This window comes from Zalophus californianus, chromosome 5 (genome assembly GCF_009762305.2).
Source record: "Zalophus californianus isolate mZalCal1 chromosome 5, mZalCal1.pri.v2, whole genome shotgun sequence".
Lineage (NCBI taxonomy): Eukaryota > Metazoa > Chordata > Mammalia > Carnivora > Otariidae > Zalophus > Zalophus californianus.
The window spans coordinates 69,937,443-69,965,154 of NC_045599.1; the positions used below are offsets into that span (position 1 = coordinate 69,937,443).

At 36.7% G+C, this 27,712-nt stretch overlaps 1 protein-coding gene and 2 long non-coding RNA genes across 9 annotated transcripts in view; 2 read left to right on the plus strand and 1 right to left on the minus strand.

Annotated features, from left to right (window-relative positions):
• Positions 1-4,961, plus strand: part of LOC113928683 — a 21,204-nt gene extending 16,243 nt beyond the window's left edge. Inside the window, exon 3 of the long non-coding RNA XR_003521928.1 lies at positions 4,842-4,961. This is a non-coding gene — a long non-coding RNA (uncharacterized LOC113928683). The remainder of the gene's footprint in view (positions 1-4,841) is intronic.
• Positions 144-13,852, minus strand: ARRDC3 (arrestin domain containing 3). 6 transcript variants are annotated; one of them, XM_027604578.2, is made up of 9 exons: positions 11,246-11,562; positions 9,760-9,823; positions 9,291-9,372; positions 7,455-7,602; positions 6,385-6,487; positions 5,791-6,047; positions 5,311-5,473; positions 4,881-5,035; positions 2,035-2,875 (listed from the first exon to the last, which is right to left on the minus strand). In XM_027604578.2, exons 2-9 carry the CDS (start codon positions 9,803-9,805, stop codon positions 2,819-2,821), a joined length of 1,011 nt encoding a protein of 336 aa, XP_027460379.1. In that variant the 5' UTR covers positions 9,806-9,823; positions 11,246-11,562; the 3' UTR covers positions 2,035-2,818. The 6 variants fall into 6 exon arrangements, 5 of the variants coding, with proteins under 5 accessions (XP_027460376.1, XP_027460378.1, XP_027460379.1 ...); XM_027604576.2 differs by lacking the exon at positions 11,246-11,562 and adding an exon at positions 10,451-10,666 and having other exon boundaries at positions 9,760-9,806; XR_003521927.2 differs by lacking the exons at positions 9,760-9,823; positions 11,246-11,562 and adding an exon at positions 13,279-13,805 and having other exon boundaries at positions 144-2,875; positions 4,881-5,073.
• Positions 13,853-17,358: 3,506 nt separating this feature from the next.
• Positions 17,359-26,806, plus strand: LOC113929676. Of its 2 annotated transcripts, none has more exons than XR_003522286.1 (3): positions 17,359-17,558; positions 20,083-20,221; positions 26,685-26,806. It is a non-coding gene; the product is annotated as an uncharacterized LOC113929676 (long non-coding RNA). The 2 variants fall into 2 exon arrangements; XR_003522285.1 differs by lacking the exon at positions 26,685-26,806 and adding an exon at positions 20,712-21,061.
• The last annotated feature ends 906 nt before the right edge of the window (positions 26,807-27,712 follow it).

Genomic DNA, 27,712 nt, shown 5'->3' on the forward strand with positions numbered 1-27,712 from the left:
TAAGGCTTCAGTAGTTCTCTTTGGTGGCTTGAAGCAATTCTTATCCAGACTGGCTTAAAATAGAGTTTAGTTGTAGTCCTAATAGTGTTTGCATGTATGATGAGTTACTGACATGATCAAGATTCAAATAACTCTCCAAACAATTTTACAAAAAAGAAAAAAACAAAACACTTTATTTTCCACAAGGAAGAGCAATAGGAAAAATTAAATCATTTCCCACATATTGTTTTCTTAAAACAGAGCCTACAAGGACATATTCAGCACCAAATAAAACAGGAAAAAAAGAGAAATTACAAACAGCCATAGAATATAATCTATAAAGCAAACATTTAATATTGCACTTTGTTTTGCTAATGTTTTGGATTTTACTTTTCCTAATTGCAAAATCAGGAATCTATCTTGAATACTGGAATACAACTGTGAACCTCACATCTTATGTCAGGAATTGACCAATATTTAGAAAAGAGTAAAGTAATGCCTCTAAACAAGAAAGTAAAGAAATACTTCAATGGGGTAAATAAAACTTTATTTGATAAAGTTTTATATATTTAAAATTTAATCACATTTCATTTTGTGACCCAGTGCCAATTATCAGAATATTGGTCATTCTTGCTTCATGTGTTATTTATAAGAGTATATGGTGATAAGTATTCCAATGCTATGCATATCAACAATTGTTCCCTAGTCAGTTAGACATAAGAGAGAAAAGAAAAGGGATTTTCAGACAATCCCCCCCCCAAACAAAAATAAAACCACCAAATGCCCTTTATGCCAAATATTCCATTAGCTTCTTTTGAGGGGGACATTCACAAAATGATTTAACAACAATAAAAAAATATTTCACCCCCATTTCCTTATTATCTAGTATTAGTTTGCTACGGGAGCCCAAACCCTTTACTGAATCACTTAAAACGTGATTCATTTTTACGCTGGGCTTTCTTCACCCTGTCAGCATTTTCAAACATGAATTGTCTTCCATGTTTTCTTAAAGGCCACTTATGGAAAAGCCTATTTGTTTTGTATGAAGCTTTAAGACAGTATTTAACCAAGTCAAGCACCAAGCCAGAGTTACTGTTATTTTCAGCCACTTTATTAACTGTGGGGTTAAATGGCAGGATAGATGTAACACCCATTTCACACGTATGTTGCAACATCACAGATGCTGATTTTCATTAAAAACATCAGAGCTGAATTCCTTCTAAAATAAGACCATCAGTACACTTGGTACCTTGGAAAATGGTTTTTAAGTGTCATCATGAATGCTGGTATATTTGTTATGAGCCAACTGTAAATTATCTTTAATATAAACTATAATTTACTGATGTGGTTGCTCTTCTTATCTATATATACTCAAAGTGAGTGGTTTCTCATGTTTAACAAAATGTTCTTTAGGTAATGGAAAAAATACTTTCACTAGAAAAACCACAAAAATAGAAAACAGTTCTCATTCCAGCACACGTTCTAGTATTTATAATTTTGAAGTTATACACTTTTAGAATAAACTTGGGTTTTCAAGCTCTGAGAAGCTTTAGCAGGATAGGAAATGTATAAATTAAGCTCTCTAATCGTAACCTGAATATATATATATTCCTGCTCATTAAAACACTCTGCACCAGCAAAAATGATTTCCAACATATGTGTTTTGGAGGTAATTAAGTAACTCTGTTATAAAAATAAATGCACTTTCTCCTCCTCTCCAGTGACTGGAAAATTTCCATACTCTTAATAAAAATAACAATAATTTTTAAGAGCAACAAGCCCTTACCTCTTTGCTGGTGCCTGCCATACTGCCTATCTTTACTCCATTCTTAGCTCTGCTAGTTTCTTCTTTTATGTAATGATAAAAAGGGAATGTGGGTGGGGTATCACTTTTGTGTATGTCCCTTTTCCAAATTTCCCTCTCCAAAAAGCCAACCAACCAACCAAACAAAATAACAGTGCAACAAAACACAAATAGCATTCCAACAGTTTGGCAAGTGATGCGTTCACCTGAGATTAAGTGATTTTAGGCAGTCAGTAACAAAATGCTGCTTTGCTGTAATAGTAGAAAGGCAACAAATTCTTAAAAGAAACCAAGAAGGTATACAATCTTGACAAAGTCTATTAGCTTCCTCCTCTTATCTCTTTTCCCACATATCTGTTGCGTATCTACTACAGTAGGCTGCAAAACACACAGCAAGAAGGATTGGCTTGAAGGCATTTGATGTTTGTAAATAAATCCACAATAGGATCCAAGCTGAAGAGGTGATACATGGTCAGCCTAGTAGGACATTTCTGAGCATGTGCATACGCAGGTAAAGTCCAGGCTATATTAAATAAAAAAAAAAGTCAGTGCGTTTTTTTCATGTTTAAGTTTTTTCAAAGCTTTCTTTTGTTCCTTGTTGTGCTGACCACAAACAAGTTTTTAAAGAGTATCAAGAGTCTGGCATAAATGGAAAAAAAAAAAAAGCTGTAGTGACATCGGAACTGCACAATGTAAGCATTGAGCATGTGCAAATTTTCAAATCAAAAGAAGGAAATCATCCCTCTTTACAACGTGGTGTCTTGACACGTATGACCATAGGCTAAGAAGACTGCTCTTAGTATGTGCCTGTTTTAAAGGAGAAAAGCTTAGATCTTCAAGCATGTTGGAGCAGTCCCAGAATGTTGCTGTAGGCTTCTAAAGCATGATCACTGGCTGTTTCATGTGTTTGCCATTTTTCTGGGCAAAAGCAATTCCACTTCCTCTGAAAACGTGTCTCCAAGATACTTCTCTGTCCTCAGCTGGGAAGAGATACAGTCCAGAACCCACATCAACTTGATTTAACCAAGTGTTCCTTCAACGAGAGGGGCAGGATGGTCTATCATCTGCTGACTGATCAGGATTTGGATCAATCTAAAAAAAAAAGTGAAAAAAAATTACAAAGTGACTTGATAAAGTCTAGTAAAAATGCAGCAATGACTAACATTGTAAGTATTACTGAGGAATCAGAAAGAACATACACAGCATGTAGGGGAAGGGAGAAAAGGATACTAGTATTATCTATAAAGTGTCTGATATTTAATTACTAGATCAATATATGCCCAAATAGTTTTCTTTCCCAAAAGCTAATGGTAAAATTTTACCAGGGAATGGTGTTTTACTCAGCATTTAGTAGTACTTAAGATTCAAATACACAATGGAGAACATTTTCATAGTAATGATCTCCTTTTGTAAAGTATCCCTTTCAACCTTTTACAAAAGTCAACTCATCTCTTTTCTAGGCTTTGGGAAGAATGCCGTTGTGTAAACAATGTTCTTGGAGCTTATTTGAAGTAATAACCTGTGGATGTAAAACACCAGAGAGGGCCTAGGAAAACTGTATCAAGAAATAGCCATGCTGAACCCAAAATGCTCTAGAGTCTGCCCACCTTCTCTATGACTAGAGAGACTTTCATATGCACATACATTTAAGCAAAATGACTATATTTCAGTTGCTTCTCAGGTAGAGAGAGAATGGGCACAGGAAGGCAACTAGTTGGCTTTAATACATTTCTTTTACTGAAACATCTTTTTGACAAGACCCATTTTTTATTTGCATTTAAATGTGGCACAATCTAAAGTGACTCACAAAACTTTAGGTAAAACATGTTTTGAAGGAAAAAAAGCAAGTAACTTTTAATGACAAGAGAAAAACACTTTAATACAATCTGGAACTTCCCCCTTTCTATGTAACTATTAACTGAATCACATTCTGAACCAATTTAGGATTTTAAAAGTTTTTAATTCTCTTATTTTTAGTTCACTTTAAAAGGTAGTAGAATTTTGCCACAAATTGCTTAAAAGTGGATACTGAGATTGCCATTCTTTTAAAATGCCTGTTGTACAGCCAGAAAGTCTCAGATCAAATCAGCAATTATGGACTTAAGATAGCAACATTGGCATAAAAATGTAGTAATGAAATCTATAGTAAGTGGGAGAACATTTTTAGCATGTAAGGGAAAATTGTGTGAAATGGAATTGTGGGATAGAAAAATATGGCTAATGAATAATTTGCAAGAACAAATTCTAAATATCCTATAATCAATGAATAAAGTGGATCTTCTATTAACCACATCTGGAGGAAAATGGACTCTTCTAGTCAGATTATTAAGGGGGGAAAGCAGCAATTTCTTGCAGAGTGCAGCAATCCCACTCAGGTTTTATTTGGGAGTAATATTTCATTGTTAAATAGCTAAACTGTGATAACCAAAAGGATAAAGTTGATTCTAGTGATTTACAAAATTACTTGGTATTATATTGGTATCAAGGCCAACTTTAAAGCCCGGCACAATATATATTAAGATGTATTCTCAAGATTCGACTTAACAATCACCTTCCCAGGGAAGCCTTCCTGATTTCCAAGGCCTAATGAACTGCTCTTCAAATGAACTGTGTGTATTCCTATCCCACTGTTATGGAATATTTTGCTTCTAAATTTGTTCTCATCAGTCTGTGAGCTTCTCCCAAGTTAAGAGCCACGTTTTACTCATGTAAATGCTTAGTGGTCATCAATATGAGATGTATAAAAATAAACAGTGTAGAAATATTTGTCTAACATTTTTGCAAATATGTTATTTTCCCCTATGACTGGGAATGTAAAAATGTGCAAGAATTAAATTGGAAAAGATAAATTCTACCTACTTAATTAGTTCATGATTGCAAAATGCCACTCCTATTGATACATTAAAATTATTCCCTATTTCCCCAATAATATAAGAATCCTACTTATTAAATTTAATCTAATGTTTAATCCTGTTGTTCTAATTTATGTCTCTATTAAATATGATATTAATCAAAATCTAAATGTATTTTTTAAAAAGTCTGTAATGCTCTTTTCCAGGAGAGTCAGCCCATTTCAGACTTGAGGAGCTGTGCTTACTTCTGAATAAAGAGGTGGAGGCAAGAACCGAAACTCCTGGATATATGCAAACAGTGGTCCTTGAAGTGCTCTCTCAAAGTCATCACAAGCACTCACTGGTGCAAGATTGTTCCGCCTTTGTTCCTCTGTTACCACTTCTGCATAGCTGGGTGGTGCTGAAGGAAAAAGATACACGCAATTCGAACAGCATGTTCTTATGCATGTCAAAATACACAGAATAGTAGATATTAAAAAGGAATGTCAAGATAAAAATAATAATTGTTTTGTGATTAAAACTAGAGGGATATAGGTTTTAAATCTAACATTAGGGACGCATCTACTTCCTACAGATACAGACAAGAGTTTACCTAGTCATAAAATATTATTAGCAAAATTATGTTCTTGAAAATAGTAATAACAGATTAGGCTTAAACATGCATTATCAAATTACCTTCAGGTCTTTCACGTAGGGATAAACCAAGCCAGTTCATATTCATGCTACACTGACTGCTTACACTTGAGGTTCTGCTACCAAATGGGTGTAGAGGAATGGTACCAATGACAAGGGGCAAATTAAGAAATAAATCCATAGCTCCAGGAATATCCACATATACCTAAACATTGAAAGGAGACAGCAGGCTTAGAATTACAAGCATTATTTCTTTTTTTAAAAACTAATAACCCAATTTTAATGTTATCTCAGACCTTCATTTACTTACATATACATAGAATATACAAGAAAAATTCCTCCACTACGTATAATACTGTGTGGCACGTTTACATGTGACATAAAATTAGTAACTGTAACTCACAGATTTACATATACTTGTATATATGAGATATAGAATATAAAAACCAAATCCTAGAGTAAGAAAAAATGATATCCTCATGACTTTAATACTAAACAGCAAATCCTTAAATCTATACCTACCATTAGTGAATATTCCACACGAATTATGCTACAGTCGAGGATAGAGGGAGAAACTGGTGGAATTTTCAGCAACTTTCCATTCCATGTATCTGTCTTTCCAGATGATAAGGATTCCCCACGCAAGTTAGCCACAAGCTGTTTTACTTCCTTCATTTTCCCTTTGGCATAGAAGGCCTGTGTTTGGTAAATGGCTGCCTTTGGCACTACCATTCGGGAAGAGCAGTTCTCAATCTCAGCAAATATCTGAATTGATTCACCTAGAGGGAAAAAAATATGAATCTGCTGTTAAACAAAAACAAAAACAACTAAAACTCCAGAAATGTAGATTGTTAAGCCAAAGTCTGAAAGTTCAATGGACTACATGGATGAAAAACAGTCCCAAAAGTGGCAAGTAACTTAGAATTATAAAAATGAACTACTCATTTTTAGTAGCTATTTAAAAATGGACACTACATTCCCATTTATGAAAGAAAACTGGGTTGTTTTACCAAAGAATACTGTATTATGTTTGCATTTAGTAAAAATACTATACATTTATACACAAAAGCTAAGTGAAGAAAGATCGTTTTCATTGGGAATCCATCTCATACATACCTGGGGTATAGCCCTTCCTTTCAATTTTGGCACTTAAGGATATTGGGCCTGAGGTACAGAACCAGCAACAGAGAGTCTTTTCTTTTGTGCCTGCTTGGGGTGACTGTAAGAAATAAATTTAGAGAAAAAGGTCAATGCACAAATTAGGACAGTGTAACAATGTTTTAAAATAAAACCCTAAATTCTTGGAGAATTAAAATTACAAGCAGTGTAGCTTTTTTCCAAGTGTATTCAAATATACTTTTTTAAAAAACTAACCAATGGCTTCTGAATTATACAATTATTTTTGTCTTTATATAAATCTCCATCCAATTAAAAAAAGGGGTACAGGGCTTAACATCATATTCCATAAACATAGTTTTAGCTCACATTATTTACATATACAGTAATTAAAAACAACCTATCAAACAAACAAAAAAACCCTTTCCACATTCCACTTCAACTGCCTTAAAAAAAAAAAAAGGCAGCTTGAAAAGCAACTTGGTTATAATCCCAAATGTTAACATTTTTCTTTGAGAATGTAAAAATTAGTTATGTGAAAAAAGGAAAACTCTCATTTTTAAGATAAATTTGAATCTCATGAAAAAAATGCAATTAAAAAGGATTTCTTTTAAAATATAATTCTTTTTTTTCGTGAAAGTGACAATCTCCCCATCATTTGACAACTATCCCTGTATTGGAATATCAATGCAGTTCAAATTTTAGATTATGATATTTTCATAGTAAGTGATATTGTCTTATAATAATTGATACTGCCGTTCCTCCTCTACTAAAATTATCCAGGGAATAGATCTATTTTTTTGTTATTCTTTTAACTTCCGAGTGAGAGTTATCTCATACCATATGCTGTCTTTACTTTTAAAATTTTCTTAAAGTTATTACAGTGTCAGAAAATATGAGCATATTCTTCATTAATTTGTGTGCTCTTGACTGTATTTTTAAAAATAAATTAGTATTTATGGAATTTAAAATCACTATTTTAAAATTATACAGATTGCATAGTTTTAGGTGATTATTCTTTAGTATTTATATGCCAAAAACAAAGAATGAAGAATTCAGTCAATTCTTACCAGTAATGAAGGAGTGTTGATATCTATATGCTCAAAGACTGTAAATTCCTTCTTTAATTTTACTGGTAGAAGCCAAGGCCTGTGCAATTCGGCTTTCACCCAATAGCGCACACTGCCATGTCGGCCTTCGAATGAGGTAGCAAGTGGTCTGTGCAGAATATAAAGTTCAATATATTAATTTTATACCTCTTTTTAATAATTATACAGTAGCTCACCATAGAAGTGTTACTATTTGCACTGTTTATGTATCAATGAGGTATCAAACAGAATTTTTTTAATTTCCAAAGGGATAAGTCATTGGGGAAAAAAAAACCTGTTTTCCAAAAAACAATAGCTAACACTAAAGTATTAAAGAAATTTTGCTTTAAAAAGCCAGAAGAATACAATCCCTTTAAACTAAGAAGAGGCTACTTTTAAAGCTGGTGGCAAAATTATAAAAGTTTGGAAATCAATTCTTGAAAGATTGAAAATTTAAAAACAAAGTTAAGAGTGGTTTTAGTATTTCTACTGAGAAATTCTACACACTGGCTAGGAATTTTCTCTCTTTTTATAGTAACTAAGAAGGTCTAGAAAATGCCTAGAACAGCTGTTATTAATTTCAGAATTTCACCTTTTATAAAGTCTACCGAAAATCTAAAAAGCTGCTTTTCCATTTCCTAGTTTTCTCGTGTTCTAACTCTTTTTGGCCATGTTTTCTAACTTTATAGGCTTAATAAGAGAAAGAAACATTTCTATTAATCTGTATCAAGAGAATCAGAACTGGTTTTCAACTCTCCCAGATTTTATTAATTGTGGAAGGTTTTATTTCAGTGAGTTTAGTCTCTTTTTCATAATTTCATTAGAAAAATGCCCAGTGTTCAGTTATTTACTAACTTAGATTAACATGAGAAGTAGTGGTTTTTACAGATTTTTTTTTGCATTTTGGACTCCTACATTAACGTGTATAGCACAGAAAAGTAAAATGCAGTATTTATGTTAGTCTTCCAGAGTCTACTTTAGATGACTTTGGTTTATAGATAAATTATTCAGACCCAATATTAGCATTATATTCACAGACAGTATTTCTCTTAAAAGTAGATTAGGGCATTACATTTAGAAAGATGTTAAGTAATATGGTAAATAGAATACTCTGAAAAATACCATTTATGAGTTCTATCCGCATATAACAACTCAAGTACTAGAATTAACAAAGATTATTAAGAAAATTTGGGGGGGATAATCTCTTCCGATGATCTATTTTTACATTAAGAATAAACCACTTTCCTTTTTCCATACTCTATTCCATGCCTTATATTCAGTTATCTGATGGGTGTTTCCTTTTAAGTCCAGGTCATAGTATCACTCGTGACTTTTTCAATAGCTCTTTTCACAGAAGCTACTGAATTTGTATCAAAGTTAGGATATTCCTAATTATGTTTATCTTTTTACCTTACTGCTGTTGGTTAGCATTAACAGAAAAAACACTGGATTTTTATAAATTACTGAATAAGAGACTTGATAAGTTCTATGCTTCTGCTAATTTCAACTGACAATAAAATAGAAAGTGCTTACATTCAGACTAGCACCTTCCAATTCACTCAGGATACATGAAATACTACTTCAGTTTTAAAGACCTCATAAATTTGGAGACAGAGTACTAAGAATTGAGCTTTGCTTTCTATAATTTTGCCAGGCTACATTAAAAAGCAGCTTCTTTTGTTAGTGTATTGTTTTCCTCTAGCAACATTCAGTGATGAAAAGGGTTTTTTTTTAAACTAAAAATATTTAAATTTAGAATAATTTTAACTTTAAAAGAATGGAGGTTTATGAAAAATGCCTGTTACTCGTAATACTTACGTCTGTGGAAGCTCGAAGCTGAATGCATATTCATGCCTTCCTGAATGAATAGTGTTGAAGCCTTCTTCTGAATTATCATCATCTAACAAACAGAAAAAGAAAACAAAAGACTTGATATTAAACCTTTACACACTCTTCCTGGTGGCAATACTTAAAGGTACTCCTATAATAATTAAGGCCACAAGCTTTGGAGTCTCAGAGATCTTAATTCTAACTTTAGTCACTTCCTCTGGGTGAACTACAAATCCCAACTCTTCTGTTGCCTCATCTGTAAGATGGGGATAATCAATGCCCTTAAAGTCAGTTTTTTAATGGTAAATGACTCAAACTGTAAAGCATCTATATCTAACACAATATATGTTCAACAAGAGTCAGAGCTCAAACCTCTCACTAACGCGTTATCTTTGTCTCCAATGGTTAACTTAAATATTTATCCTAAGACTATATATAAAATAAAAATTGTGCAAACCTTTAAGGTCTGTCAGTTTTGACGCAGATGACATGAATGTTACCATTCTAAAACCATTAGAAAACTTCGTCAAACGTTGAAGTTAAAAAGAAAAAAGGAACAGTGATTTTAATGTCAGTTTCAGAGCTAAAAATAAAAATTCTTTATTGAACCTAAAATGATCACACTAAGTCTGTCCTAGCAACAGCTAGAAATTTGCATATATAAAAAAATATTATCTCTAGATTTAAAAGGTGCCTGCTTACGGGGAAACAACACTGTTCCACATCCTTGAAAAATGAACACTAACTGTTCCCAACTGCTTTCATTTTACAACCAATTTTCTTTAGGCCAAATATTTTTTAAAATTTCTCCAAAAATATGTATTTAACGAAAATGTGGGAGGGGATTCTGGATTCTTTTTTAGCCTTCTGAGTAGATACTATAATTACGTAAATGTCTTAGTGATGTAGTTTTTCAGCGTAGAAGCCAACATTAACCATGAGAGTAGATGAAATTGGTATTATCATTTAACTTTTCCTCACTAAAGTACCGAAGCTACAGAACGCGATGCTTCCCTCACATCAAAAGAGAAAAGGGAGAAAAAGCGTCTATATGCGGGTACTTTTATTCAGAAATCACAATGATTCTCTTCTATCTCAGTACTATTTTCCTCTTCCCTTGTGCAAATCCTCTGAACGAAATTCAGCACCGAAAACTGACTGGTGAGTTGGGGGCCATTTAAATTCGCTCCCCTCGAAGGCGCCCAAAGTTTGCCTCCCTCTCCTTTTCTTCCCTTCTCGCTCCCTTTTTGTGCCAGCTCAGCAGTCTCATTGAGGCGAGTGGCGGCGGCCGCGCCGTGGTAAACAAGTGCCGGGCTGTCAATCAAGAACTAGACCGGAGCAGGAGAGGACCGGCCTAAACCGGCGCGAGCAGATCCCAGCCGGCCCGCCCGCGCGCCGCCGGCGCCCGCGCGCTCCGCTATACATACGGCATACGTCGCGCGGCGCTCGCGCTCGCGCTCGCGCAACCTAGCCTGCTGGGCTGGGGGCGGGGCGACGGCGCTGCGGCGCTTCCGCTATACACGCCCCAGCCGGTGACCGGTTCGATCTGGCTCGGGCCACCCTAACACCTTTACAGTGGCGGTGAGGGAAACTGGGGCGGGGGGGGGGGGGCAGGACTGCACGGTCTCTGGGAAACAATGCGGAGGGGTCAGAGGATACTCCCCGAGGCCCCCACCCAGCTTTCGATGTATCACTTTTCCTTCCCCTCCTGGACAGCCTTTACGTGTAGTCTGTCCCCTCAGGTCAATCAAGGTAGCCGGTCTGGTGACTGCATAGGTCGGGGAACACGCTTTGTTTCAGCTAAGAGGAAATGAGCGTTTACAGAAACCACCTGACATCTTCCAGCCGAAAAACAGGAAAAGGGGGTCCTGCTAACCCTGCCTACCCAAGTTCCTTCTGGACAGGTTTGTCAGCTAAAGTTACGCCCAGGGGCCGTTCGGCACCTGTAAGGCCAGCAGGAGCTTCTCCCCACTGAAACCCGAGATCGCTTCTTTCCGGGGCCCCCAAAGCAGGCCGCGGTGAGGGGCGACAACATTCTGTGACACGAGCCACGGCGCCCCCAGAAGCTCCGGGAGGGACGCGAGTAAGGGCGGGGGCAGCCGCTCTGGAGGGACCTTTACCGGCGCACGCCGGTTCCAAGCCTCGCCCCAACCGGCGCGAGCCCACTCTCCCCACCCGCCCGCGCCCAATCCAATCAGAGCCTGGCATCGCCTTAGCAACAGGCTAACAAACGCGGCTCCGCCTATCGCCGGGCGCCCGGGGCGGGGTCTCAGTTACCAGGCTAGTTTGAGAGGTCCCACTTTTAAGTCATTGAAACTATTCCAGCGAAGAGCTCGTCCACGCTTTGCAGGGGTTGAGGGGCATCTCGTGGGGGTACGGGGTACATAGTTTTTCTTTACCATGAAATCATGGAGCAACTAATGAAATTGTGTTTGTCACCGTAAGTCGTTATTCTTTTATCCCACTGCAAGCCTGAACTCCCTCAAAACCTTTGTTTCTTATCCGTTTTATAAAAAAAACCCTGCAATGTCCAGAAAGGCTCAAACACAAACCTCCTATGTGTTTGCCATTCAACAAATACCAAGGCTGTCATTCAGCATTTGCATTTCTTATCAGTGTTACTGCCTGGAAAGATTAACTAAAAATTTCAGGATGCAGATTACCTATGTGTAATTGTGAAAAGCCAACTAAAGAACTGATTTCATCTTAATATTTTTAAAAAAGGAATTACATGCCGTAACTCAAAGCATCCTTCATTTCGACACTTGTCTTAGTTCAATTAGCACTTCCTCAGGGATGTGTATTTTTTAATATAAAAAAGAACAAAGATGTGCTGTACTAACTGAAAAATCGTCAACATTTGAACTAAATACTGCATTAAAAAGGAGAAGCATAAAATTACATAACCAGTTTTAACATTATATTCTTCTTGGGCTAGGAATTAAGTCATCGCCACCACCTGACGCGTGTAACCAATCTGCTGAGAGCAGAACAAGCGCCCCTCCTCACCACCCCCCAGAACTGGTCCGAAACAGGATTGAACCGCTTCTAACAAAGGGTGGAAACTTGGAAAAACAAGCTTAGAGTCTCCTATATTTCCACAATGTAACCATTTAAACAATAGATTGGAAATCTCAGGACCCCTTCTCCCCTTGACAACCCTTTATCTCCCTTTTCTAACCAAAAAATCAAATCCAATGTGCCGAATACTTTTCAATTCCATTTGACTGGCACGGGTTTCATTGAATGCACGTTCCAAAGTTAGGCATCATACTCGGAAAAGAAGATGACTGACCCGAAATGGTTTCTAAAACTGATTTGAAACCTATCATAATGATAGATACTGTCCTTTAAGAGAGAGAACGCTTGATGTAAATTTATAAAGGATCTGGAGAGAATAGGGAAAAAACACGTGGGGTGTCGATACCATATGTCAAAATAAGCCACAGAAATCCTTTATCAAAGAACAATGATGAATTCCTTAAGGTATTTTGCGTGTCAATATTAAAAATGAAAACCACCTATTAACCTACTTAAAAATGTTACTCCATTTCTTCACTGAAGCTTAGTTTTTAAGATCTAGGGTTGCAAAGTGCAAGGAAAAAAATCGAATACTGGACTGCAGATTTTGGCAATTCATTTGAAAACTTATTAGTAAAAATCACTGAATGGGATTTAAGTAGAATTTCCAAGTAAGGTACAAAGGTATTGCAAGTGCGTATGGCACAGACCAAGCCGGGTATAGAGGTAGTTGAATAAGTGCAGTTTGCAGTCACTTTGCAGATGCCTGCATGCATTACGGCTTAACACACGATGAATGTCAAGGAGAAGCCAAATCTTCCAACTTTGCTAATCTTTATCTAACTGCTATGTGTTATGCCAGGAGTAGAATTATATTAATTCAGACAAATTGAAAAGGTACTTTCCCAAAGAAAAAACAGGTCTAATGACTTCTGAATAATATATAAAAACTTACCTCTTTCGTGTCCAATTAAGATGTCTTTATGGTTGAAATATTCTACTTCTTCAGTGTAATTCTGTGTATAGGCAGTATTGGAGCCGGCGTTTCTTGATTCGGTCCAGCGTACTTTCGCATGTCCTCTTGCATGAATTTTAAGAGATTTTACTCTGATTTCCCCAGTAACTTCTAAATTCACCCTTCCTGAGACTGTATCCCCACTAGAATACACAGGGACATTGCTGTCATTAAGACAGTCAAAGCTTATTGTCAAACTCTTCACCTTTCCCAGCACCATGTTTATAACAAAATCTATAAAAATATAATGTAAGACAAAAAAGTCAAGATCACATATAAAATGTGATCTTCCCCTAACACTGATCGATGTCTTTGCCGTGCAAAAAGCTTGCAGGCAAGATCAGTGATTCTTTACAAATAGTTCATTGAGATTTCTTAAAAAGTCAGGGCAGCAGAGAGGCTGCTGCTCCACAACCCTGCTAGTCTCAGTGGTCTCCTTACAAAGACGGGCGGTTGGAGGCTGCCAGCTCACTTTAAGAGCAGCTTTGTGAAAAACAACCCCAGTGCGCATGCGCACGCCGCGGCTGCTGTCCGCCCTCTCTGCGCGTCCCCTCTCGCGCCCCGCTCGCTCCCTCGCTCGCTCGCGGGTACAGTAGGTGTACAGCTAAGGGAAGAAGACAGTGGGGCTGTCGGGAGGCTGAACCTGACTTCTCTTCATTGTGGGCTCCTATTGGTAGGCAGGCTACCGTAAACCCTCGACGTGCTATCTGGTTCCCCTTACCGAGCACACTCTAATAGATAATGAAAGAGTGGGTTGGGAAGGTGTTTGCAAAGCCAAGTAAGGATAAACTGCTGAGTGACCGGCCAAAGCGTGCGTTAGTTAACGGCACTGCAGGGTTTTGCCCACTGCTTGGATGGGAAGGTGGAATAAGTGATGTGTGAAGAGAGATGGGGGAAGGGGAGAAAGAAACCGGTTGGGCAAGCGACGGGTTGCTGAGCATAATCTACCGAATTTCAAAAGAAAATGTAATAAAAACCAGACAAGAAATAATGTTCATAGACAAGAGCATTCTTGACTTAGATTTTTTAAAAACACCAGTGCGTTGTAGGCAGTGTGGAAATGAACTCAGGCGAGGCCAAAGGAAGCTGACGAGAGAATACTATAAGGAGCAAAAAAGAGAAGCAACTATATAGGTTTTTTTTTTTTTTTAAATCAGTAGGGTTTGCTTTTTCAATTGTTTTTTTCTTCCATTTCTTAATTAAATAGCAACGAAAAGCAACCAAGTTGTTTGCATGATGACACCAGGGGGAAAAAGGCCTGACCACTTCCTAGAAGGAAGAAAAGAGACTTTTTAAAGACACCACCTACAGCTAGATGTGCAGTGTATGACATGATTACAACTCCTGTGTCCAGAGGATTAAAAATGGAGTTCGGCCTAAAAAAGTACCACCTTAAAAGAAGCAGCATGACACAGTGTTTTAGTTGACATCATGTTCACAACATAATAGAAAAATCTTTGTTAGAAATTAGTGAAGCCTCTAAGATGGTATGTCTTTTTAAATATAAGAGCTATGTATATAATAGAGCTATGTTTTGTAAAGTTCTAATATTTTTACAAGGCCAATAGCCTGAGACTGTTCAACATAGTAATTCTCATAATACATCTTAAAGACAAGTACATTTATCTCTTTATTGTGAACATTTTGGTAACAAATGGCAAAAAAATCTAGATTTTTGCAATCAACAGAACTGTTTCTAAGAAGGAAATGTAGAAGGAAAAATATGAATCTGGAACTATATATTCATAAACAAATACACTTTGGACAATTTTTTGACTGTACTCATTGGTCTTGCTGTTTTCTTGCTTTTGGGGGAAGAAATAATTTTATTTAGTTGGATTTTAGTTGACAAGGCAATTATCTTGGACTCAGCATTATATATAAATATTCGAACTATTTGGAAAGTTAATGGGCAGGCCATTTAACAGAGTTTAGACGGTTATGTTTAAAACTGAATTTATGTATTTGAGTGGGAAAAGTAGTCTTTTTTTTTTTTTGTTTTTTTTTTTCCTCCTCTTGGTTGACACCAGCTTCCCTGGTGGTCTAGTGGTTAGGATTCGGCGCTCTCTCTCTCCTCTTGGTTGACACCTGGTGGAAATTCTTGTTGTTCAAGTGCTTGGGATCTTGTACTAGCTTTGGTAACAGATACTGCTTGGGTATTTTCGCCACCTAGTGGTAAAATGGTGAATTTGCTAAAATGTCCTCGTCTGTCTTAAGGTTATTTATTAAGTATTCAAATGACATTGGACAATAAATGGATATAAAAGTGCAGTAGACAATTAGGTGTTCATTAATAAATTTGTTTTAAATTCTTAAGGCCTAGTGAACGATAGCTGAATTCTTGAGAATTTTTAGTAAAATTTTTCTAGTTGGAACATAACATTTGTGAAAAATTAAGAATCAGCTGTTTAAATAAACTAGAATTGCATTTAACCAGAAAGAACCCTAAGAGATTTACTTGTAGTTTGGAAAGTTGTTTTACCATATTAAATAATTCATTCCTGTGCTTATAGTGCATTATTCCTTCTCTTTGAAGCTTTAAGGATATTATAAGTTATTGCCTTTATTATTTACTTTGCTATTTCTCTTTATTTTCTTTTTGCTCTGTCTTCCTAAACACTTTGGTAACTGACAAGTTGCCAGGAAATTTTTATCCCCTGTCATTTTTACTTAAGATCATACTCACTTATCCTAATTATCACCTTTCTTCACTTTGGTTTTAGTCACATAACTATTTTTTAAGTGTCTAAACTTGAGTTTACTTGCTTAATTTTGTTTACCTCCTATTTATTCCAACTATGGAAACACCAGAAACAACAAACAATGAACAAACAACTCTGGCACCTTTAAATTCCTGTTTATGTTTTATTTTTTTTAAAGTTTATTTAAGTAATCTCTACACCCAACGTGGGGTTTAAATTCACAATCCTGAGATCAAGAGTCACATGCCCTTCTGACTGAGCCAGCCAGGTGCCCCTATGCTTTCCTGTCTAAAAGAAAAAACAAAAACCAACCAAACAAAAAAACCACTTGGACTAAATTTTGGACTAAATATTTTCTCTCACCTGACTTTTTTAACCTCCCCTTTTCAAAACTCCATGTCTAAAAATCTGTCTTTTAGATAAGTTGAAATGTACTGTAGCTGCTATCTTGGTCTTCTGAACTTGTCTCACTAGGCCCTTATTGTATTTTGCATTAGGTTTAAGCTATTCATCTTTACCACCGAGGCTCTTTCCTACTGCACCCTAGCCTACGTCTCATATGCCATCTCCTCCTACTCATCTGCCAACTCTCTATACTCCTGTCAAGTACATCTTCTGTCCCCTTTGTTAGCCTGTCTCACTGTTGCCAATGTGAAGTTACATGCTGCTTTTTGTGCCCAGAACAACATCCCACTGCTGTTATCTCCTTTCCCTTTTCCTAACCCCTCTACTACACTCAGCTGGCACAACTGAATAAAATTCCGAGTAGACAGAGTAACTAGCACCCCCTTCCCTTTTTATATCTTTGTCAGAGCTCAAATAGAAATCTGTCTTTACGGTATTTGTTTCTTGGATTTTATATTCAATGGCTGTTGCACCTTATTGTACAAAGGATTAAACTCAATCTCAAGAACTCTGTCTAAAACTGACAAATGATAATCACTATCAAGATATTTAATATTGATGTGGTATGTAAAAATTACTGCCAAGTCTGGAGTTTTTCACATATCAAAATGCTCAATATTATTATTGAGAAGAAAAAGGCAAGCCATCTCAACTGAAAGTTTTGGTGTATGGTTGTAAGAAAAACCATACCAGCAGTCTTTTAAAAAAAAATATGAAATCCATGGTTAATCTTAATTTCAGCTAACACTTGATAGGCTTAAATACTGTAGAACTAGGGGCATTGTTTTTGGTTTTTTTGGTCTTAATTTTGTATTTCAAGATTTTGTAACTGACTTAATGCTTTCTTTTCTTTCAGATTTTTTTTTTAATTTATTTGAGAGAGAGAGAGAACACGAGCAGGGGGAGAGGGAGAGGGAGAAGCAGACTCCCCACTGAGTGAGGAGCCCAACGTGGGGCCTGATCTCAGGACTTGGTGATCATGACCCAAGCCGAAGATAGACGCTTAACTGACTGAGCCACTCAGGCACTCCTGACTTAACTCTAATATCTTCAAAATGCAACAATGACTTCAGTGTGGAGACTGGAAGCAAGATTTGCTATATTACTAGTAAAGTGAGTGAGGTTTTTTTATATTTGATAATTTTATGCTGTTTGTTATATTTTTTACACTTAATGGATATTTAAATGTGAATTTCATCATAAAATTCAATGCCAAATTTCTGTTTCTGTTCTCCCACATTAAGGTATAGCATGATATGCATTATGTGAACACCGGTTAATCTTTTATATTTGATTTCTTGATTAAAATGAAGTCATCCATAATTCTATCCACCCAGAGATACCACTGTTAACATTTTATTACATTTCCATTTGGTGTACAACTAATAAAGAAAAGCATTGCCTGTGAAGCAAAGACAACGCTTCATATCATTAGAACATTTTTGACAACAGATTTGATTAGTGGCTTCAAGGGAAAATTTCTTGAATGAATTTGTAATACGTAGGTCCTGCTAAATTAGATAACTTGATAAAGTTTATTCATCCCGCACTGAGTGGCATTGGGTCTATGGGAAGGATCGGAAATACTAAGTTCCTTTTCTTTCTTTTTTTTAAAGATTTTATTTATTTATTAGAGAGTGAGAGAGCACACAAGCAGCAGGGAGGGACAGTGGGAGAAGCAGACTCCCCACTGAGCAGGGAGCCCGATGTGGGGCTTGATCCCAGGATTTTGGGATCATGACCTAAGCTGAAGGCAGATGTTTAACTGACTGAGCCACCCAGGCTCCCCAATGCTAAGTTTCTTTTCTGAACTATTTATGACTTCTGAACAAGCACAACTTAATGAGGGTAAAAAAAAAAATTCTAATTGTAATAACAGACATTTTCTGATGGATATTGAGTTTTAGTGGCAAAGTATAATTGCAATCAGTTCTGTTTTTTTTTTTTTACCTCATATTCATATTTTGCTAACTGGAATTTCATATTTGATATCTTAGAGAATGTTGCTTTTCTAGTCATCTACATTTTTCCTGTTGATGAAGAGGATGATTATTATTGGTGATTTTTAAAACCCAAAACTTGGGGTGCCTGGGTGGCTCAGTCGGTCAAGTGTCTGACTCTTGATTTTGGCTAAGGTCATGATCTGAGGGTTGTGAGTTTGAGCCCGGCATCTGGCTCCGTGCTGGGTGTGGAGCCTGTTTAAGATTCTCTGTCTCGCTCTCTCTGCCCATCTGCCCCACTTCTCTCTCTCTCAAAAACAAACAAAAAAACCCCCAAAACTTGTTTACTGTCACTATTTTTTCAGTACTGTTTAATGGAAGCATTTTCCAAGGGTCTGCTTTGTAAAGTTAGTTTTATTTATTGTTGTTAATTATTATACTCATGCTATCATAACTTAAAAACTGTAAGAGAGAATTATTGCTTATCATTCATCTGAAGCAGCTCAGTTTTCATGTTACTATTTTTCCTGTTGTTGAGGAATTTTACTTGCTACCGCTTTGAAGAAGTAGCTATGATGAGGGAAGGGTTTGTTGGGAAAATCTGCAAGGAGGAGGGGCAATTTAAGTTTAAAATTTTGCTGGAGACTCACTGCCTCCAGAATTCTGAGTTTCAAATGACCTTTTATTTCAGGGTCAGGAAACAGGTTAGATGATAGCTAAACTTTGAAATCACACATTTAATCTGTGATTTAGTAAATTCACATGTGGCTAATCCACAATTGGTTTTATATTTTTTGTTTTTGCAACATGAACGTTTCTTTTTAGTTCATGCATAAACTACTTAAATCAATACATTTCAGTGGAAACATGAGGCAACTGAAATTTTCTGCCCCAAATTAATATGTAACTGATATAATCCATTGATAATTGATTTTTGTAGTCATGTATGAATTTGAAATTATTTCGCTGTGGAGAGTATGACTGCTTTAATATTTTGGACTTGAAACATATGAAGCGTTTTGTAGACATGAGGTACACATGCTGTTATAAAGATGCACAAAGCCAAGTGTCTGAAGTGAGGAACAGAATTAAATCATGAATAATTTACAAATTGAAATAATATAGTCTGCCTTGGTCTTTAGAAAGTAGGAGTAATGCTTTGATAAAACCAAAATAATTTTGTAAGGTATGGGTTAGAGGCAAAATTTGGAAGCCAGAGTAGATTGCATTTTATGTAACAATTTTAATATTCAAATCAAAACTTTTATGCTCTTATACAAAGGAACACCTTATTTCTACCAGAGAGCCCCCCCTTGAATAGGGAGAATCCTTTTAACTTTAATTTTACATTTATTCTCATCTTTTGCTCTCATTTGGATCTGTTTTGGTGAAACCTGGTAGAAGTCCTCAGAAAGGTGAATGTATAAGAAGAAATTGAACTGAGCCTGGCCCCCTCTCTTAGGTCTTTCTGCAAATGAAGAGGAAGGAGAGAAGAACCTTTTAGAGAGAGTCACTTGATAGACAATTGGCCAGTGGGAGATTGCTGAAGGGAAAGAATGATTGTAAAATAGAGTCATGATCCTAAAGAGGATAATGTAGGAAAGAACAAAAGACCGTACTCTTTGTTTCTAGTACTACCCTTTCTCATCTTCATGAACCTCAATGATTTTGTGTTCTAATCACATTGTTTTTTTCAGTCTGTCTCTGCAATGATGTTCACTCCAAAGGAAATGAAATGAAAGGAAGTTTTGGCTGCTGGGTTGGAGACAGTGGTGGCCAGTCATTAGAGGACAAAAAGCTGGTTAAGTGAACTATGGAAAAATCACCAAAACATTGGTAAGAAAGACCCATCAGAGAGCGGGGTGAGGGTGAAGGGCAAGAGCTCTGTCTCCTGATGGATATGGGGACAGAGAAGGATGACAGGAGAGTTATGGTAGACAGTCCAGAGATTTCCCAGTGGTCAGGCTCACATTGAGAGAGTGGACATGGCACAGGCATGTCTGATAATGAAAAGCTAGTCAAGGACACTTTTCAGGGGATCAGAAAGCCTGGCTGATAACAGAAAATGGAGGGGGCAGGGTTGGTTGGATGAAGAAGGTTTTTCTTTTACAGGTATATAGGACATACATACATTGGCCAAGAAGTCCAGAAACCTCCAGCTTGTATGCTAAGTGGGGTGTGTGTGTGTGTGTGTGTGTGTGTGTGTGTGTGTGTGTGTGAGAGAGAGAGAGAGAAAGAGGTCATATTTCTAACAACCAGAATACTAGCATATTTTATGGCAGCCATTGTGCTTTCTACTCATTATCTTATTTGGTCCTCTTCACAGCACTGTGAGGTAAATACTATCATATCCATCTTATAAACAAGGAAACAAGCTTGGAATGATGAAGTAACTTGCCCAAACTCATACAGCTAGTAACAGATGATACTGGGATTTGAACCTATGCTCTTAATCAGTAGGCCATGCTGAAAGCAAGGCAGTAGGCTTATTTATCAATAAGCCTCCAAGAAGGCTTCTGTAACCATGCTTCCCTCCCCTAGTTTGGATTATATGCTTCTCTTCCTTGTTCACAGCACCTTTTGAAAACCCTATTTCTTAACAATATGTTATTTGGTTTGTTTTACTGTCTCTTCCATAGTATTCCAAACCTCTCAGGGGTACTCTTTATGTCTTGTCTAGGGCTCAAGTGTTAATAATTGTTATATCTCCAATATTTAGCATAGTGCCTGGCACATAATACACACTCAGTAAATGTTTATTGATAGGTGATGAATTGATAAAGGAATGTGATCTTTAAACAATTTTCCATTATAAGATTGTAGAATCTTACGGGAAATTTTTCCAGATACCCACATGAAAGCACATGAGACTGATGAATTAAAAATAAACTGTAAGTTCAAACCATCATTTTATAAATGTGTGCTAATTGCCTCAATGTCATCATCATGATGTATTGTCCAATCGCCGTTGAAATAAATAGAGATTACTGCATTTGCTAAAGTAAAGTTTTATGGTTTTAAGGTAATAATTGTATTAAAAATACATATATCACCTTTCAGCATTTTTGTACTTGGTACATTATTTACAACTAATGAGCGAATTTTGATTGCTTAGGAAAAACGCTATTGTATGCCATAGCAGAGAGCAAAATACCTGACTGTAAGAATTTGGGGAAGTTAAATGAAACTTGCAATATTGCTTTCTATATTTTTAACATAGTTTCACAGCTGACATTTATTTATTTATTTTTAAGATTTTATTTATTTATTTGACAGAGAGAGCACAAGCAGGGGGAGTGGCAGAGGGAGAGGGAGAAGCAGGCTCCCTTCTGGATGCGGGGCTCGATCCAACTGAGCCACCCAGGCGCCCCAACACAGCTGACATTTAATAAAATTATTCTGAACAGATTTGCAAGTAGGTCATAGAAAGGTTTCTTTCAAAGATCTTGATTTTGTAATATTTTATTTGCTGTATATATGTGGAGATTGTATGTAGGTGATGTCTGTCTTAGAAATTAAAGTCACTAGGGGTGCCTGGGTGTCTGAGTTATTAAGCGTCTGCCTTCAGCTCAGGTCATGATCCCAGGGTCCTGGGATGGAGCCCTGCATCGGGCTCCCTGCTTGGTGGGAAGGCTGCTTCTCCCTCTCCCACTCCCCCGCTTGTGTTCCCTCTCTTGCTGTGTCTCTCTCTGTCAAATAAATAAATAAAATCTTTAAAAAAAATAAAAAAAAAGAAATTAAAATCACTAAAAGTATTTCTGAAGACAAACACTTTTTCATTCATAAATTTGGTAAATTTGACAGTTGGGTATGTGAAAACCTGGTCACTAAAAATCTATATTATTTAAAAATGATTTGGATATATTTTCAAATATACTTTTGTTTTTAAAAACAAATAATTAGATGGAAAATACTATAATATTTGCTGTGGAGAAACAAAATTTTGTGGATTTATGAATGAAAATGTGATAAAATGTTCTGGATTCTTGCAAGAAAGCAGAAAGCTGTGGATTACATTTTTTTAAAGTTTTTATTTAAATTCCAGTTAGTTAACATACAGGGTTATATTTGTTTCAGATGTACAGTATAGCGATTCATCACTTCCATACATCACTGGGTGCTCCTCATGAGAAGTGCACTCCTTAGTCCCCGTCACCTATCTCACCCATCCCCCCACCTTCCCTCTGGTAACCCTCAGTTTGTTCTCTATAGTTCAGAGTCTGTTTCTTGGTTTGTCTCTCTCTCTCTTTTTTCTCCTTTGCTTGTTTGTTTTATTTCTTAAATTGCTGTGGATTAAATTTGTTTGTATAAATTTAACTTCTGAACTGGTAAACTAATTTTCCTTCTAGGGATGTATTTAATGTATTATCTTAGATATTTTACTAAATAAAGGAGCTCAATGATAAAATAGTACAATTAACAAAGGTAAAATATAGTTAAATTTAGAGAAAGAGTGTGGTCAGTGAGTAGAAATGTACAATCATGTAATTCTAAATTTTTACGTCTGGCAGCCAGAATTTTTAGTTTAAAATTTAGAAAAGAAAGACAATTTAAGAGAGCTAGAAAATACCCACATATGTTTCCTCACAATTATGGGGCTCAAAAGACCAAACTCCAAACAAGGAGTTTGGTCTTCATTCTAGAAGCCTTCAAGAACACTGAAGGATTTTTAAATGTATTGTATATAGTGTCCAATCTGTCATTGTGGGGCCCATTAATTAGTTAAATTGTTTTTCTTTTTTACAATAGGGTTTTTTCCCCCAAGCAATGTTTAGTTATTAATAAACAACTATTTAAATGATAGAAACATTGTTTTCCACAAATTTATGTATTTGGCCCTCATTGTTTTATAGTATTTTAAAAGCGTATTTTCTTATAAATATACTATATTATCATACAGTGTATGTGTAGAATTTGCTGTGGGGACTGATACGTGTTTACTCACTAGGACAGAGAGGAAAGAAATATTCCATACCTGAGCAGTACTAGTAGTTTCTGGTATTATCTCATTTCTCAGAAGATAACTTTCTGTTAGAACGTATGTTTTTTTTTTTTAAAGCAAATAAATAAAATGAAAAACAACTATTGTGAAGAGACTTGTTATATTTGTGTTAAGAAGAGACAGTCTTCTCACTGATATGAGGAATTCTTAATCTCAGGAAACAAACTGAGGGTTGCTGGAGTGGTGGGGGGTGGGAGGGATGGGGTGGCTGGGTGATAGACATTGGGGAGGGTATGTGCTACGGTGAGCTCTGTGAATTGTGCAAGGCTGTTGAATCACGGATCTGTACTTCTGAAACAAATAATGCAACATATGTTAAGAAAAAAGAAAAAGAAGAAGATAGCAGGAGGGGAAGGATGAAGGGGAGTAAGTCAGAGGGGGAGACGAACCAGGAGAGACGATGGACTCTGAAAAACAAACTGAGGGTTCTAGAGGGGAGGAGGGTAGGGGGATGGGTTAGCCTGGTGATGGGTATTAAAGAGGGCACATTCTGCATGGAGCACTGGGTGTTATGCACAAACAATGAATCATGGAACACTACATCAAAAACTAATGTAATATATGGTGATTAACATAACAATAAAAAAATTAAAAAAAAAGAAGAGACAGTCTTTATCTCTGATAAGTAGGGTACATAAAAAAAATCAGAAGATTGGCTATAAAAAGAAAATTTTAAGGAGCTCTAGAGGAAAAAAATGCTTTCAACTATTTACAAAATTCTTAAAACAGAAAATGATGAATATGGTGGGCTAAGCCTTTACCTGCTTTATATCATTTGATCATAACAATAAAGTAATTATCTTCTCTTAAGGTGGGGAAACTGAAGCTTAGGTCTTATAGCTTCCTCAAGGTCACACCCCAAGTGGCAAAGTTACCTTTACAGAGTTTACTGTTTAAGGGGGAATATAAGCAAATAGTTACAATGAAGACATGTGTGCAATAGATATATGTTACTAATAGGACTAGCATAGTATTAGGAAGCATCTAGCAAAGGTATTGAATCCTGATCCAGTGCTCAGGCAGAGCCTTCTCAGAAGAGTTGAGATTGACTAGAAATGAGAGTGAAGTCAGGATCAATCTAGTGAAGTAAACAGAACATAAGATTCATTGTCCTAGTTGGGGCACTACTGAGCCTGAAAGGGAGGCCAATAATAACCATGTTTGTACAACAGAAATAAACAACCATCCTGGGCAAACCAGAATGTGTGGCAGTATAAGGAGTTTGGTCTTCATTCTAGAAGCCTTCAAGAACAGTGAAGGATTTTTATAAGGAATAACGTGAACAGATTTATGTTTTGGAATACTGAGACTGATAGTGGAAAATGGTGGGAGGAAACCTGTAGATTATTTAAGGAGGCTGTTTCAGTAACACAGGATAGTGATGATGGTGGCCAGAATTGGATAGTATTAGACCAAAGGGAAATGCCTTAAGTTCAAGTGATATTTAGGATGTAGAATCATTAGAACTTGGTGTGTAATTGGATATGTGTACAGAGGGAGACATATTAATTGGATGTATATTGTAGTGGAGGGAAGGGAAGTCAAGGACGACACTGGATTTCTGGATTAACAACTTGAGTAAATGGTGGAGCCGTTCACTGAGATGAAGAATAGGGGGAGGAGTGAGGATGATGATGAATTTACTTTTGTTCAGTTTTATATTTGTTCATTTTTAATTTTATTGATTTTTAAAATTTTGAAACAATAAAAAACGTATAGAAAATTTGCAGGCACAGTACACAGACCATTTTTTCCCCCAAACCATTTGAAAGTAACTTGCCAGTATGATGCTCCACCACTTCCAAATACTTTACTATGTATTTCCTATCAATAGGGACATTTTGCCTACTTAACTATAATACAACCATAAAAATCAAGTCATTGATGTTATACATTACTTCCATCTCATCCTCAAATCCCAGTCAAGTTTGCCACTTACCTCAACCCTGTCCTTTAAAACAGAATGATATAGTTAAGAGTCACTTGTTGCATATAGTTGTAATACCTCTTTAGTCTCTTTCAGTAGGGAGCAGCAATAAAATCTTTTCCAGTCTTCAGTGACCTTAACATTTTGAAGATTACAGACCAGTTATTTTCTAGAATGTACCTCTGGGCCTTTTCCAACTACAGAGTTAGACTCTTAACATCTTAGGGCATCTGTTGTATGAAAAAATTAACTTCTTTCAATACACCTGGAATGGTTTTAATTATGTACTATTCTTGAGAGAGTTGCAAAAATGGTCACTGTGTTCTTTTGTTCATTTGAAAAAGACTGAATTAATAGATTTTGAGAAGAATACCTCAAAAGTGATGCTGTTTTCTCCTCATTGAATCCTATCAGATGGACACAGTTTTGATTTGTCCCATTGCTAATGCTCACTTGATTAAGGATGTGTCTCTTAGGATTCTCAACTATTTAGTTTTTTTGTTCTCTGTTGGTAATTAGTAAGTATTTTGTAGGGAAGTTCTCTAAGACTTTGCAAATAGCCCATTTCTCATTAAACTTTCAATTTATTTATTTATTTATAGTAATAATGATTAATATGGGTCTTAATTCTTTACTGTCATTTATCTTGGTATTCAGATTGTTCCCAATTTAGCTAGTGGGAAGACCTTTGCAGATGGTTTATGTTTTCTCTTGACATGTCTCCATTACTTTTTTTTTTTAAAGATTTTATTTATTTATTTGACAGAAAGAGAGCACAAGCAGGGGGAGCAGGGAGAAGCAGGCTCCCCGCTGAGATCCCGATATGGGGCCCGATTCTAGGACCCTGGGATCATGACCCGAGCCGAAGGCAGATGCATAACCCACTTAGCCACTCAGGTGGCCCCCATTACTTTTTTACTTCTTTCTTTCTGGCATAAGATATGAACAAGGTCATCTTGTACTTTCTCTACCCTAGCCCTGGAATTAGCCATTTTGGCCCTGAATAACATTAAATGGAGAATAACATTTAGAAGACAAAGTCTGGGCGCTAGGTATGTTTTTTGCTTTTGGAGTGTGGTGCTTCGAAGTTTTTCAGTGGAGAGAGCTAAGATATATATGCCTGTATATATGAATGTCCAGACATTTGCATTTCATCTATCCATCTATTAAACCATGAATGTATACTGATAGCATTAGTTTTAATCTGGCACCTCAGGGTTTATTCTAATTTTCTCCCTTTCCATATAAGTAGCCCCCTTCCTTGCTGCTGAGAAACCTGGTTCCCATTGGCCTAATAGATTACTTATTTTCCAAGTCCTTCTGTGTGTAATCAACCTCTCCTTTCCACTGCTATCCTCTCTCCTCTGTAGGTGCACTATCGCCCTGTGCAGGCTCTCATCCATACGAGACTGCTCTTCTGTGTGAACAAATCCTCACCCTACTCTGGCTTGGCCACTCTACACTGTACTGACCTTTGTGTGGAGACATTTCTACCCAGGCAGTATCAGGTGGGCTCCCCACTTCTAACTCCTTCCACAAACAGGGCAGATATGCGATTATTTCAGTTTAGTTGTGAATGAAAAAAAAGGGTGGTAGCTAAAAGGTCACTCATTCAGGAAAGACATGTTTTTGATCAGATGCCAATCTGAAGGCAAATTTAAAGATATGGAAGTTAGAGGATTAATTTTAAGTGTGAGAAAAGACCAAGTTCCCACTTCAATAGAATGGGAGGAAAGAATGGCTTCAATACAGGTTAGTTTGAGAATTTCCTGGATGGAAGAGGACTGACTCTCTATCTTATGGCTTTTAGTTTCTCTGTGCAGAGATTGCTGAGGATTGATTTAGTTGGAGGTTTGAGGAAAGTAGAGAGGGTTTTGAATCACTGTAGAGAATGAGAAAGTGAAATGAGCAAAAACAAAACAAACACAAATTTCTGAGTATTATGGAAGATCTGAGAATTGAAACTGAAAATGAGTTGAGACTCTCACCTGAATGGTTGCGGTGTTTTCTCCAGCAAGCACCAGTGCTAGGAGTGGAAAAGGCAGTTTCTATCAGGCAGTTAAATGGCACAAGTAAGCTGAAGATACTGGGTAGAGAGAGGTTTATGCGAAGGAAATGAATGTTGAATATTGAAATGTTGAAATGAATAGTTACTATTTTTGTTTTAAATATTTTATTTGTTTGACACAGAGAGATAGTGAGAGCAGGAACACAAGCAGGGGGACTGGGAGAGGGAGAAGCAGGCTTCCCGCTGAGCGGGGAGCCCGATGTGGGGCTGGATCCCAGGACCCTGGGACCATGACCTGAGCTGAAGGCAGACGCTTAATGACTGAGCCACCCAGGCACCCAAAATGAATAGTTATTAAGAAAAGAAAGGAAGAGAGGAGGGGTCTGGAAG

Coding starts and splice junctions, on each gene's coding strand:
- ARRDC3 (XM_027604575.2), bottom strand. CDS start 13,558: ATGGTGCTGGGAAAGGTGAAGAGTTTGACAATAAGCTTTGACTGTCTT. Junction 9,373..13,278: donor CTTAATTGGACACGAAAGAG/GTAAGTTTTTAT, acceptor TCTGTTTGTTAG/ATGATGATAATTCAGAAGAA. Junction 6,488..7,454: donor TCAACACTCCTTCATTACTG/GTAAGAATTGAC, acceptor TATTTCTTACAG/TCACCCCAAGCAGGCACAAA.